Raw genomic sequence first — 14,890 nt, forward strand, 5'->3', positions numbered from 1 at the left:
CAGCAAAAGCGACCAATCGGCGCCTCCGTTCCACCGCCGGGCCAGTCAGAGAGCGCCCGCGAGGATACGTCACTGGCGACGGAGCCAGTTAGCGAAAGAAGGAAGAGAACGGAGACTAGAGGAGCCGACCAATGGAAAGACAAGGAGGAGGTGACGATAGGCGGAAGGGACCAATAGCAGCGAGCGACCGGGTGACCTGTGCTGCCCGCAGTGGAGGTGTGCGCGTCGGGCGGGGCCGCTCAGGCCTCCCGGTGCCACACCGGCGGGTCGGGTCGGGTCGGGTCGGGTCGGGTCGCGCCGCGCCGCGCCAGCGAGGCCTGCCGAGCCCCGGCGGCGGCGACGGGGGCAGCGGTGGGGGACTTCCGCGAGTGCGCGCCATGGCGGCCAACGAGGACCAGGAGGTGAGTCCCGCGCCCTGCCCGCGCCGCTGCTGAGGGAGAGGGGCCTGGGCGGGAAGGCGGGAGCGGGAGGGCGAGGGCGGGAAGCCGGCGGGGCCCTGCGCAGCGTCGCAAACCGGCCACGGTCAGGTGCGAGCTTCGTGTTCGGGCTGACACCCGTAACGGCCTTCTCTGCTGCTTGCTGCAGATGGAGCTGGAAGCGCTGCGCTCCATCTACGAGGGAGATGTGTGCTTCAGGGAGCTGAGCCCGGTGTCCTTCCAGTACAGGGTAAGGCAAGGTGGAGGTCTGCGCAGCGCAGGCTTCCCCTCGAAGTTACTCCACTGGCTTGTACTTGTTGCACCGGGTTTGTTTTTGTAAACCAGCTGAGCATTCGACTGCAGCCGAGGCTAGATCCACAGGCCGTTGTTTCATGATCTGTGGTACGATGATGCTTGATAGCACAATGCTTCATGTTCAGGAACCTGCTCCCAGTGCAGGCTTATTATCCCATAGCTGGGCATCCTCTGACACATCCGTGTACTGCGTGGCTAGAGCTGTCAAACTGGCTGAAGGAGCTAGCCTGCTGAGTAACACACTGGCTGGTCAGAAATGGCACTTACAGACACGTTTATATGTAAAGCTCTGGACCTTCCTTGTTGCTCTGTTAGAAGGCTCTAGTCTCTTGTCCAGAAGTAGCTGACATGTCTTGTCTACCTGCTAAAATGATCCCCAAGATGTTTTGGGCATTTGCACTGATACAATCTGATCAGGAGACACGTACAGGGAGTGCTGAGCTTGAGGCATTCAGTTAGATTCTGGCATGAACTTGTCTGCTGTCTCAGGTTTATGGGCTGAGGCAGATCTTTGGATGGCCAGAGAGCTTTACTGATCAAAACTGAGGCACTCGTGGGACAAAAGGGAGACTCATGAAAATGCCATATGCATGTAGGGGGGAGGAGGCGTCTAAAATCACCTCTTTGTGACTTCTCAAATATCTTCAGAGTAGCATCATTTATTGTAGTGAGATACAGGTCAATATAATTAATAGCACTTGAATCCCATCCATGTACGTGCAGCCTTCCTTCACTGAGAGGGCCATTCTTACTAAGTTTGGTTTCCTGAAAACAGTGAACATGACAGGTTTACAGTGTACCATTCTGTGACTCTGCTAGCTTTGCTCGTTGCTAATTTTTATTAGGCAAAAAATTATAGTGAAAAGTTAGGATAACTCAATTTAAATAATGTAAAACTTAATGTCAGACAAAAGCAGTAATACATCTTTCTCATGAAGACGAATTTGCATTATGATAAGGCATAACGCAAGTAAGTGCATGAGAAGGTAGAAGGACTGTGTCTGCCGTTTTTCTGAGCCACATCTCGCACGTGTCTCTCAGAACACAGCTGTTTTGTAATCAGCGTGCTGTGAAATTGAGGTTAGAGAAAGATTTTTCCAATGTTGAGAAGACGTAGCAGCATCATTTAAAGTGGGTCTACCCAATTTCTTGGTTACACTGACAAGGAGGAGCATGGTCACACAGCTTTCTGGATGGGTTTGCTCACTGTGCAGACAGTGCCTTCCTGAGAGAACTCTGTAAACCTTGCCATCACTTCTCTTCTGGCAGCGGTGGGAAATGGACTGAAACACCGTAGGTGATGTCTTGAAAAATGTTTCGGATTCTTGATTTCAAGCCTTACTCATTTCGCCTTTAAAACAGATGCTTCTCAATGTCGGTTAGTCCACTGCTGAAACAGACACTGTGCATAAAAAAGTACCAGTTCGGTGGTTTTGTTTGCTTGTTTTAAATTTTGAAGTGCAGTAGCCTTACCTTGATTAGGACTTTTTTTCTGGCTACACTTCATTCCATGTAATTTATTGAAGCCAGATTTTGACTATTCTATAATGAAGGAAATAAGGGAGAATTTTTGGTGGATTTAGAATACGGTTTTAGCTAACTTTGTTGCTCTAGCCTTCCAAATCCTTGTACGAGACTTACTCTGTTTGTATAGTATGCCTTTGGTTGCACCTGTACTTGTTTTAAAATTTTTAAGTGATTTGTTTTTAATTTAACGTAATCATAAGGATTGCATATGTAATTTGGGTTCAGTGAAGTGGTTTGATGTGCATGATTATTTATATTAAACTGCGCCTTTTGTAATACTATGGGGTTTTTTTTATCCAGTCCCATTTTACCGACTTCTTAAATCTTTTACTCCTCATTCTTTCTTATACTGAAATAAAATATCTGTAGAGCTGAGACATAAATATTGTAATGCTTATATGTTATTTTTGCTATCTTAGGTCACTGATTTATCACCATCTTTATTTCAATACTGTCTTATGGTTTGCTTTCATATTGCTCTGAGCTTGGATGTAGGGGGGAAAAAAAAAGGCTTCATCTTTCCTATTCTCATTTATGATTGTATAATATTTGGCTTGCAGATGCTGCAAAATAGCTTTCAAAACCAAGCAATTAAAAAAAACCAACCCAAAACAATAAACCACATAAAACAAGCTTTGAATGTTTCTGCTGCTTTTCCTAGGATGAAAACTACAGGGTAGAGGTTAATATTGATGTCACAAATGTAATACTTTTTCCTAGATAATAGCTTTGTTTTCTAATTGATAACTTTATGAAAATAGTTGTTATCTTAAGGAGTTTGGATAGTCTTAAGGAAGTGAAAGACTTGTATATTGGCATTGTAATCCTTGGTAAGTGACTGGAAACTGTTGATTTATAACATTTTTCTTTTCACTTCAGATAGGTGAAAGTGGAGATCCCAAAGCTTTTCTAATAGAAGTTTCTTGGCCGGAAACATACCCACAAACAGCACCAGTCATATCAATGGATGCTTTCTTCAACAACACAATGTAAGTATTTAGGACAGCTTCATTCCCTAGGTTTGTATGTGGGAGCTTTTTCGTTTACAAGCTCTTCTTCATCTGTCTAGATTATAGTTGGATTTTATGATTTCTTTTAGATCTTCAGCTATTAAACAGAGTATATTGGATAAGTTGATGGTAGAAGTTGAAGCGAATCTTGGGACTGCTATGACATACACACTTTTTGAATATGCCAAAGATAATAAAGAGGTGTTCATGGAAAATCAGCCTGTTAACACTGTGGTGAGTAGATAAATTCAGATTTTCATCCCTTGCTTTTAAAACTGAACAGAAAGAAAGGTTATTACCACTCCAAATACTTCATAGCTCTGTCTTTAAGTTGTTGATCAGTATTTTGAGTATACACACATTAGCGGTATACACACATTAGTGACACACAGAGAGTATGGTGCCACAATGCCCTGTGGTTGTAATTGTTGTATCTAATTGTTATTTTGCTGTTATACCAAAAGGTTTGTGGGCTGCAGTTCTGTCCTACAGAGTAACATAAAAATGGAGACTTGGAGCAGAAGCAAAACGTGAGCTGAAACAGAGATTAAAGGCGTCTGCTGGAGCAGGGTGTGTGTGTGTGGCAAATTACTGCAACCTTCCTGGGATGCAATGGATTGCATAAGTGCTCCTCCAGGGTCTTGAATGAGTCAGGCTGGTCTATTTGTGGCTTCTCTGTTGTGTAAAGATATTATTGGCCATTGTGGTGCTGCAGATGTGCTTTGAAGAAAAAGGAATGGTTTCTGTGTTTGGGAAGTCGTGACTTCCTTCAGACTAAATCACATGCCATGTTTAAATTTAAAAAGTGTAAGAGGTGCCCTTTGCAGCTCTGAAAGGGAGTAATTCCAGTCCCCAACATATGTTTTTTAAAACTATAGTCGTGATTATATGTTGATTAAAAGCTGCAGGCTGCTGACAGCATTGCTTCCTTCTGACAGTCAAGATACTTCAGTTTGTGAGGTTCAGTTATCACACACAGAGGTATCTGCAGAACCAATATGCAAAATACTAACAACCATTTTTATCCTTCTCAGACTTCAGTAAGCAATAGTATTGCAATTGGAACTCCTGATGTGCCAGCAAGTAAGAAAAAAGATAAAAAGGAGCATTTATCCAAAACCCAGAAACGAAAACTAGCCGATAAAACAGGTTTGTTCACTATAATATTGTTTTGTTTGAGCAGTATGAGAATCCAAATTACATAGCCGTGACATTTTTCTTTGTCAGAGTTAGAATCAGTAGATTAATTACTTTAAGTCTATGGTCTCTGTTTTGCTTGTTTTAGATGAATCACTGTTGCCTGAGATGTTAGTTCTTTTCAAGCAACTTTCTATAGAGTAGGGACTTCAAGACATCAGTGGCTTTGTTTTATTGTGGGGGTTTTTTAATTGCAATTCGTGACAAAAGTGAAATTTTCAAAAAAATACTTTTGGGAGGAGAGCATTTGGGACTTGTAAAAATTCACCTTCAACAAAAGATGTGTTTTGTTGGTGGGCCCTCATAAATAATTCATGTTATTAAAAACGTAGTTTCTTAATGAAAGTATTTGCTTTGGAACCCAAAATATAACATTTCATTTAGTTTGTGTCCTCAAAATAGAGATGCTTCTGCAGATACTTTATGCTTTCAATGAAATGGTAGGGTTTTTTTGGTGGAAAAGCATCCACCAAAAAAAAGTAATCTTGCTGATGACTTTTATATGTTCAACCTTAATTTTTAATAATAGGTCATACAACCCTATTGCAGCAATAGGTTGTACCCTTTGATAACAATTTCTGAATATAATTTACGTAACCTAATGTATGATTGGCAGGTTAAATGTTGACCCTATAAAGAAAAGCTTTGACAGAATGCATCATTGCTGGTCGGCCCAGCTCATGATGGAGCTGCCTTCTAAATTAAATGTCAGGTGGACTGAGGTTTTTTCATTTAAACAGAATTACTTTGAAGAACAAGATGTGTTTAAGATACTAATATCTTTTTTTGTCCTCATGGCTTTGTAGTGGAGAAATTAAGCTTTTTGGATCTTTAGAATTCTGAATTTAGAATTTAGAATTTTAAAGAAAGATAAAGATTCCCCTTAGCTCGTGTGTTGAAAATCAAACCTTCTTATTCTGCAGATAACAAAGGGGAGCTTCCACGAGGATGGAACTGGGTGGATGTAATCAAGGTAACGTGACTGTATTATGTGCAGTGTTGTGGAAATACTGCATATGTACATTAAAAAATATTTGTACTATAGCTGAAGAAAACTAATCTGATCTTTTTTTCTTGCTTTTCTTCCTAACTATGTTTGAATTTGACTGTGGTGTCATTTCTATATGCATCCAGCATGTAAGTATTTTCAAGTTATCTTTTTTTTAATGTTTAAAAAGATTTGCAAGAAATAGTAAGGACTGTTGCTCATTTTGGATTCTAATTTACGTATTTCTCAAATGCTTTAAAATGCTTAGTCCTTCTGAATATTAGCATCAGAACGACTTTGATTCCTCTTTGAACTTTGTTGGTTTAGTACTTGTTTTTATTTACTGAGCAATTAAATTTTAATTTTATGATGAGAAGGCTTTGCTAGCCAAGTGCATTGCAACTATTCTGCCTTCATATGGCAACAAGATGTGAAATAAAGTTAGTGATGCTGAGAGGTTCTGGAGGGCAATGGATAAGTAAGCAGAAAAAGGGAGCAGTCCCAAGTGGGAGCACCTTACTGTCTCCTGCAGGCCTGAGCATTCTCTGCTGGAATTCCTCCAGTGAACAGTTCTTTGCTACTTGCTCCCTCAGCATTCATTTCTTCCACCCGCTTGTCTTTGCTGATTCCGTGGAAATCAGTATAGCTGCTTGACAGTTTTGAAAGCAAACTCTTTTATTTTACACAACTATAAGTAATTCTCAGTGTAAGACCTAACACCGAGCAAGTCAGTGATGATGATGGTTTTGGGCAGAGTCCTTCTGGGTTAAAAGTGGCTATGTGTAGTGGGTGTCCTGGATTCCAGGTGGACGTCAAATTAGATGCACTACATTTACTAATTATAAACTTAGCTTTAAAAAGTGAGAAATAGTAAGTTAATGTCTGGTGTTGTATTGTGTAAATTTCTATATGGGAATTCTCTGAGAGATGTGTGAAGATACTTTTTCCATTACTTCCTCTTTTTTATTTTGGAGAGCTGGTGGTGGAGTCTTCAAATTAAATACAAACACTACCCTGAGGTTTTTCTGGGGTTTTGTGGCTTTTTCTTTTTAAATCAACTTTCACATTTAGGAAATAAGGTCATTTAGTGTTTGAGCTTAAGAAATAATTTTTTATGCTTTTCAGTCTCTTGGTACAGTAGCACAATCAGTCTGTATTATGAATTAAATATACACGTGTTCTGTGTAAGATGGAGATAATGTTGTTCTTGTTTCCTAATAAATGGAATGGCAGTCTAAACTTTGAATACTTTCTTTTTGTGTCTCTTTTATAGTTAAGCAAAACTGGTTCTAAAGATGATGAATAAAGGACTTTGGTACAAGGAAACTCCACCTTTTAATACAGTGCAATTTTGGGTCACCATCTTTCTCTTTAATAACTTTCATATTTGTTGAAGTAAACATTTTATAAAGCTCGATTTCCTAACTGGCAGACCTAGTCACACAAGTTTATCTAGAGACTATGTAGTCTGGGAAAAAACAAAACCAACAAACTTGCCTTAAATGAAGGTTAGAATGTGACAGAAGATGTAGAGAGCCAATGTGGTGAAGTGAGTAGTGCTATATGCAGTGTTTATTAATTTATATTTTTCTCTGTAGTAAAATCCTGTTATAGTGAACCCAATGATACTGTAAACATTTTCTGGTGTTCTTATTCCAATTGAAGAAAAAAGCACTATAACAGTGATTGGTCACTTGACAGCATAATTCATCAAAATAAATTATGCCATGGAAACAAGACCTTTGTCATTTGTTTATCTAATATGAATGTGGAAGGAGAACATAAAAATTGTTACATTGCAATACAGACTTCACTAGTTACTGGCTGAAATAGTAAATACCTAGCAAAAGCAAGGCCAAATATCCCAGTCTGCTCAAAAATGAGTGGTTATAGGAGGAATATGTCTTCTTTATTCTCTGTGGTATCCATCTGTTAGTCTTTCTCCCATGTGCATCTTTACAGAAGGTGGATATCTGAGGAGGGAAGAGTGCTTTCTTGCATTGTCTGGGTGAGTGTTGGGATTTTGTAGCTCTTTCATTGGAGAAATGGGCGTTCCTTGGAGGCCCACACTGACTAAGTGGTGGGACAGTGGAAGTCAGCACAGTGCCAAATGTGTTGAGAGAACTCTTTCTTTTTTTCCTAATCTGCTCTCTGGTATTGGAAAGAGAAGTCATCTTTACCATTTGAACGGTTACTGAATACAAGATGCCTTAATGTCCTTTATTATTTTTGTTTGTTTTGAGATGAACTTTAATAAATGCCTATTTATCTGCTGTGGTTATGTGTTTATTTTTTTTTAAACCTGTGTGTTACCTACTGCTCTTCTAGGGCCAAGTTTGACCTTGCAAAGGATTTTCTATTACAAAGAAAGCATTCTTAAAACCTGATGGAGGAATTCTGTCTTCCTTCTCAGTATGTGTTTACACGGTTACAGGTTAGCTGTGTTTGTTATTGATACAAGGGTCAGTCATCCCACTGAGAGTCATAGGAGAATATCCATTACGTTCACCACACAAAGCAAGTCCAGTGTCTCTTTCAAAGAGTGCACTCCACTGCGCATGTTAGGTACAGCATTTGGTGAGAGGGATGTTAGAGGTGCAGGCTGGATGGTGTTGAGAGCTTTTGTAGCCAAGAGAGGATAGCTTCAGTTGGTGGAAGTGTTTGTGCTACTCTCTGTGTCAAGAAAGCTTTTATGCAACATACAGTAATATAGTTCTCTTAAATTCTCTTAAATTATTTGTTTTACCAAAGGAGGATAAACTAAATATATTGCAGAATTACTGCTTCTCTTCATTATATATATTTATAAAAAGAAAACAAAGTTACATGAAATGTTGTGACTGCAGGTAAAGGAAAAAAATATGTAATTTGTTCTGTGGTTTTCACTCTTCTGAAGAGAGAGCTGAAAGAAATGTGGTCTGTACTGCTGTCATCCAACAAGAAGCTCTAGTTTTTGCTGAAACACTTGAGATACAGTTGGTAAATGTACTTGCTTCCCTGATAAGGAAAATACTATTAATCCTTAAAGAATTTTTAATTCCAGGAAGTCGTGGTTTCTTTTTGAACTCAACTTGCATTTACTAAAAGCTGGTAAAGTACACAAGGGAGGATGTTATGCAAGTGACACAATCTTGCCTTTGACATAACCTGGAGACTCATGGCTGCAATCTGAGCAACACTGTCTGGCAGGGGGAAGCACTGGGGGGTAGAAATTGTTCTGGTAGTATTGTAGCAGGGAAGGGCATTTAGCTTTAGTCTCCACCAGCATCAGAATGGGCAGGGCTTTCTCTATTCACAAGTTCTCCAAGGGGAATTGACTTGTCTTTGCCAGCGTCCTTGGTTTATAAATCAAGTTGCCATGACAATTTAACTGAATGGGTTAGTGAGGGAGTGTGGGCTGAGGACAAATAGCAACCACATTTCTTGCTTTCATAGTGTTACTGTGTATAGTGGCAAACTTAACCTTGTGAAATGCCTGATTTTTTTAGCTTCTAGTCTGCTTTTAAATCACACGTCCCTGTGAAGATATCCGAGCAACCTCCTCTGATTCTGTTAGTAAACGTGTTTGTTTGCAAGTCTACTTTCAAGGAAAATATTTTTCATTGGAAATTTTTGTGTCAGTTCTTTGCTTCTGTTAAGTTTTGAAAGGTAATTTCTGTAGTTCTCTCGTATGGCATGATGGTTGGAAGAACAAGGTCATTTCAAGAGTTCAGGTACTTGATCTTATGGAGAGGCTGGAGCAGTGATGACAGGCAAAATGATTCCTGTCAAGAAAAGCACAACTACAAATAAGGATCATGACTACTAAGAGAATTCGAAACTATTAAAAAATGCACCACTGCCACCTCTTTTTAGTAGAAACCCAGTGGAAAAATGGTGGTTTATGCTTAATTTCAGTAGGGCAAGAGTGTCTTCACTGCAGGGCTACACCACCTATTAAAACTCAGGGGTTTTGCAGTAGCGCTTTCGTTGGCCTGAGAAGACAAGTGTTGATACTAGTAACAGTAAAGTAAAAGTAGCAAGTGTCCAAAATACAGTATGATTAAGAAGGAATTTGTCTGTTTACGGAATTTGCCATACTGCATGGATATGAATTTCCTTACTGAAGCACTGTTTGAAAGAGCTTTTTAAAAAAATACTTTTCATCTGTAGTGTTGCTGCAGTAATCAGTTGGAAAGCTCATCCGATCAAGCATAGCTTTCTCTATTCCCTTTTTCAAACTTGCCTCTGAGCATCTTTCCTTGGGAGAAATCTGGTGCAGAAAATTGAGGTGGTGACACCAGTGCTTAAATGAAGTTTGTTGGGGTTTTTTTCAGTTGAAATTTAACTTATTTTTTCTCTTCAGTCTTTTAGTACGTTTGAATTGGTTAATATTCCCAATGCATTTGAAAGTTAATTTTAAGTAAGTTACGCCTTTTTTTTTTTCTCACCAGGCCATCACTTTGTGGCTTGTTTGCTTGCTGTTAAGGAGATGGGGAGTCTCTTCTCTCTCTCCTTACCTCCCCCCCACCTTACTTTTTCCCTCTGTCAGTCCTTATGGTGCCCTGGCACACATCACTACGCAGCGCAGTTTCCAGCCTCAATTTACAGGAGCTATTAGCACAGGATATATGCAGGTTTTGCTCTAAGATTATTTGGGTATCTCTGAAACACAGTGACCTCTTCTCAAAAATCTGTCCATCTCTTTCTGAAGAATACAGAAAGGAGAATAAAGTCGGGTCACAAGAACTGTCGCTACCACATTGGTATTTTATACATTATTTCAGATGAAACTTCAAGTAAGTCTTTAGTTGTATTTGCATGATATTAAATACAATTCAGTGCTGTTTGTACCAAGACCAAAGATGCCCCGTTGCACTGTAATCTATCAAATCCCAGGGAATAATACAGACTGCCTTTAAGGAGGCTGGGTGGAAGGGTGACAGCAGTGATCATTCAGCAGTGTGTGCCTTGCATACCCTGCTCACCCCCTTAGTCAGCCTGGCACAGCTGGTGCTGAAATCAAGGCTGCTAATGTCTGCAGTACCACTGCAACTGGTTGTGCTTGGAGTGGGTAGATAAAGCATGTGCGACTGATGAGCAATGAGATGTTGGTGAGTAAAAGAACAGTAGGAAAAAACCAAACATTTCTTCATATAGAACCTTTGGTAGAAGTGCAAATGTAGGGAAACCATACTCCTGCCATCTGAGGCAATACAAGTGGGTTTGGGTTATATGGTGAGCTTCATGCTGTGAAAATCATTGAAGTGGTCTGAAACAGAAGTAGTTCCCCTTTGGAAGCTGTTTCCTTCAACTATGTTTTGTGGCTTAGAGTACGGTGCCCTAAGCACTTGTAGTTCATAGTAGAATGAAGGGGGAAGAAATGTTTATTCAATAGAGAAAATACCAGAAGTGTGGCAATTCTGGGTGGATTGGAGAAGAGACGGAGGGGGCAAAACATCCTCATATGCAAACCGTGAAGATCACAGGGGATAAATGTTCGTTGCTGCAGGACAAAACAGTAAAACAAAAGCTGAGTTTGTGGTTGAAGGGCTGTAAATTCTGGCATGAGGTTGGGTTATGGTAAAAGGCAAGCGGATTGTAGATTTTCTTTCTGTCACTGTCACCTATTTCACTAGCATGGATTTGGCTTCATCTCAGAATGGGGCTGTTCCACGGTTATGAGAAGAATTTCTGTGCATCTGACTTATGCTTCCTGTTGCTCTTTCTAAGCCTATGGAAGTGAGCTGCGAAAGTCTGGTGTACTCTCAGAAGTACCATTGAGACAAAACATATTGACGAGGCACTGGAAAAATCATGTTAGAATATTTGATGTGGGTGAAAGAAAGAATTAACTAGTTTCTCTTCTCTCTCCTTCATTCAGAGCAAAGTGAGAAGTGACTCCAAATGGCTGAATTACACGACATACATGAGAATCTTGTTCAGACTTACACCGGTGTCCTGTGTCAGACTGAAAGTTTGACTAGTTTAAAGTTTTATATAGCTATCCCTTGCTACTGTGTCTGAGCATTCATGCTTATGGTTCCTATGTGGTTTAAGTATTCATGTTTACAATAGAGCAGAAATTTGACAGCTCTTACTGTGATTGCCTACTACAAGTTGCTTGTATTGTGAAATGGGATGAGGTCACAGCAATGAGAGAGAAAGCCAAACTAGAACTGTACAGCCTTCATGGGGAGGAGTGGAGTTGAGAGGGCATAATTTCTTCTGCAGTGCCTTTATTACTGGTAATGATCAGTGAACAGGAAAAGTCAGTCTCGGATGAGTTTGGAAGATATCATTCAAGGAAAGATAATCTTTTCCTTCTTAAACAATTACAGTATCATTGAGAGGCAATAAACATAAACATAGTCTTGTATGGAGTCACTCTTAGAGCAGGATCGTACTTTAAATCAACTAAGTGTCTGTGTCAGTAATATATTTTATGATTTCCTGCAGGAAAAACAAACACGAAGAAAGCGTTACTATCTAAAGAGCTGCTCTCTCCACCATAGGGAACCATTCAATCTCTACTTATAGGTAGAACTATGGTTCAATTGACCTTAAAGAGAGACATTTTGTAATACTACAGGGAAATTGTAGCAGCCTGTTGACAAAAAGTACATGGCCTCTATAGATGGTTAACAGATTTGCACAGCTTTATCAGGTTTATATTTTTCTCTGAAGATCAGCACTAGACTATTCCCAGGTTTTAGTTATCTGGCATACAGCATGATTATGATATTCCCCCCACCATCACCACCATATGTCTTTATATGATAAAAGTACAGGATGTAGTATAGAAATGTATTTCCTAGATTAAAATAGTGCTAAAGTTACAAATCCTCTTAAAGGACGGAAAACAGCCTTACTCAGAAGTAAGGATGTGCCAAAATTAAAGCTGCCTATGTGGTGTTTATATGCAAAAGAATGCATAGGAAGATTTTCTTTCTATGGCTACATGTTTTGGAGGTTTTGTTTGCGGTATTTTTTTTCCTGGTAGTGTCCAAGCAGATGCTTAGTGCTTTGCTTCCTAGTGTCCCTGTTAGTAGGAAAGCAATACAAAAACCTGAGTTTTAGAGTGCTCCTAAATCTGACAAGGGAAGGAAGTTTCCACTTTGTAGAAGTAAATAAAGTAACAACTGCTCCTGGAACAAAGGGGACATTTGAAATAGGATGAATAGGCATAGAGGCAAATTAATTTGCTTTAATAAAACTGATGGGAGCTGGGTGGCTTTGGTGCCTGTTTTGGAGTTTGCCTCCATGCAGTGGATCTGTAATATATAAATGCTTATGGATGACTTTAGGTGACTGTTTAGCTACAGTATGTGTGATTAAGTATTGCTTTCAATAAATTTGTGTTACAGAAGGCAGTGCAGATTCTAATGTATTGTTAATGAGCTCTAGGTCCATTCCTTTTCATTTGGTGAAAGGAGAGAGAATATACTGCTTAATTTTCCAGGACAAAAGAAATCCACATATATGCTGTCAACGAAGGCTACCTAGACTTGGTTAACAGGCATTACAGTCAGCCTTAAAGAGTTAAAAGGGTGAAGTTCTACAAGATAATTGTAGTAACTTATATGAATGTGGATCCAGTATTTTCATACATTCCTTTCTTTGTTAACTTGATTATTTCGATGTTCAAAGTGCTCTGAGTTCAAGCAGATCTATTAGCTTGTTAGCTATTGTGTGCATGTGTCAAGTAACTGTTCAGTCAGGTGAATTCAAGAGCAGTTACCTTGTGTTTCCTAATTTCATGGCATGATGAGAGTTCTTCAACTCTTTTCATGGTACATACCTACAGATAATATCCCTCCCCTGGTTTTCTTCCCAGCACGGGCGAAAAATGGTACTCAGCATCACTGTGCATTTCCTTCATAGCTTTTATATAGGAAGGTGTACTGGGGGAGGGGGGGGGGGGGGAGGAGAAAAAATTAATATAAACTACTGATTGATTTATTTTCTCCTGTTTTAAATGTATATACTCGAGGCCTCTACTACAACCTCTGACTGGTAAAGATTGGGCAGAATCTTTTTGTGATCATCACAGTAATCTTTGTTTCACAGACACAAGCCCTACTCTGTTAGATGCTCTATCAGTAGCCCCTTGAAGCAGGGGTGGTCGGTGTCTTGCAGGATGAGGAAATGGGGAAGAAATGTATTCTATGAGGAGACACATGCTGAATATGAAAAGCAAACACTGAACATCTTTGGATAGATGTTCAGGGAGAAACGATGACAGAAGCATTGAAGAAGGTAAAAGAAGCAGGAACACATTGAGCTCTGGAGCCTTAAGAACAAGGTTGGTTGCTCTTCTAGAAAATACAGTTGATAAACATACGTTGTTTCTCTGCATGTTAAAATGTGGCATTTTAAAAGATGATAAAATATTTTTGCAGGTGTTTATTACAAACCACTGAGGGAGGAAGGAAGGAATGTCACCAGAAGAAAGTTATGCACAGGAGCAAATACAGAAATTTTGATTTGAAGCTGTGAGATTCCTGTGTACCAAGCAAATGCACTTTCCACTATGTGGAGGGATGGAGACAACTCTACAATCTAGCTTCATCTTTCCTGCCAGATTCTGGTTAGTTTAATATTTTGAGTGTTGCAAGCTCAGAATTTTATCTGAAGGTAAAGGGTAGGAAGGGTAATGCACAAAATGTGGATTTAGATGTACATTTGCACATGCAAATTTGGCTCCTTGGTATTTAAATCTCCAATTAAAGTGTGTGTTTTATGAGCAGAATGGTTAAAATGTGAGTTGCCTCACCTTTGCATATATGCACAATCCCAGTAAGGTGCATCCTTACATCATATCACTTCAGTTATGAATATACAAAGTACATCCCCTTTAAGAACATCTGTCTTATCTGAGAAATATTTATTCTCTGACTCATTCAAAGCTTTTGTTGCCCTCAAATGCAGCAAAATAATTAAAACTGCAATTGATTTTTTTATTGCAGGAACCTGACCTCATTAGGCTTATTTGTGCTAGAACCAGAGGCAGAAAGAAATGCATTCCTGGAAGAATCCTGTTCTAAATTGTACAATTACTGTAAAAAAAGAGGTTGTAACTCCACCTGGTGGACCTGAGGTGGGGGCTTCCAGATGGCATCAGAAGCGATCACCACGATGTTTTACTACATTTGGAAGTTCTGAAGTGTGAAGAGATGAGACATCAAACATTTGTTGTAAGGTTTTCAAGATCTTTTTGTTTAATTTTGGAATTCAGTTGAATTTATCTTTTTAGAGTACCATAAGTGTATTACTGGCTTTATTATATAAAGAAAGGACATATTGTAAACATAGAATGCAAAGGAAGGGATAGTGAAGCAAATGCTTGACTGATACACACTGTAAGAAACCTGTAAGGTTGGCTTTTGTGCTGTATGTAAATGAGGGTTGTATTTGTCTCCATGTGTATGTATTCCTTTTTTTTTTCATTGCTTTCA

At 39.5% G+C, this 14,890-nt stretch overlaps 1 protein-coding gene across 6 annotated transcripts in view; it reads left to right on the forward strand.

Moving 5' to 3' along the window:
• Positions 1–135: 135 nt before the first annotated feature.
• RWDD4 (RWD domain containing 4) overlaps positions 136–14,890 on the forward strand; it is a 32,094-nt gene continuing 17,339 nt past the window's right edge. For 2 of the 6 annotated variants that reach the window (XR_004389937.1, XR_004389938.1), the window contains exons 1-8: positions 136–401; positions 586–666; positions 3,138–3,247; positions 3,358–3,502; positions 4,303–4,417; positions 5,389–5,438; positions 5,600–5,602; positions 14,402–14,629. Coding sequence is in view for 3 of the 6 variants with exons in the window: in XM_030493120.1 (XP_030348980.1) it covers positions 378–401; positions 586–666; positions 3,138–3,247; positions 3,358–3,502; positions 4,303–4,417; positions 5,389–5,438; positions 5,600–5,602; positions 11,317–11,415 (627 nt within the window). In the remaining 3 variants the exon portion in view is untranslated. Of the gene's footprint in view, positions 402–585; positions 667–3,137; positions 3,248–3,357; positions 3,503–4,302; positions 4,418–5,271; positions 5,312–5,345; positions 5,439–5,599; positions 5,603–6,726; positions 7,191–11,316; positions 12,631–13,502; positions 13,738–13,834; positions 14,023–14,401; positions 14,630–14,890 lie in introns of those variants that run through there. The other 4 variants (XR_004389939.1, XM_030493120.1, XM_030493122.1 and 1 more) reach the window with 4 other exon arrangements.

This window comes from Strigops habroptila, chromosome 7 (assembly GCF_004027225.2).
Source record: "Strigops habroptila isolate Jane chromosome 7, bStrHab1.2.pri, whole genome shotgun sequence".
NCBI classification, from domain to species: Eukaryota; Metazoa; Chordata; class Aves; order Psittaciformes; family Psittacidae; genus Strigops; species Strigops habroptila.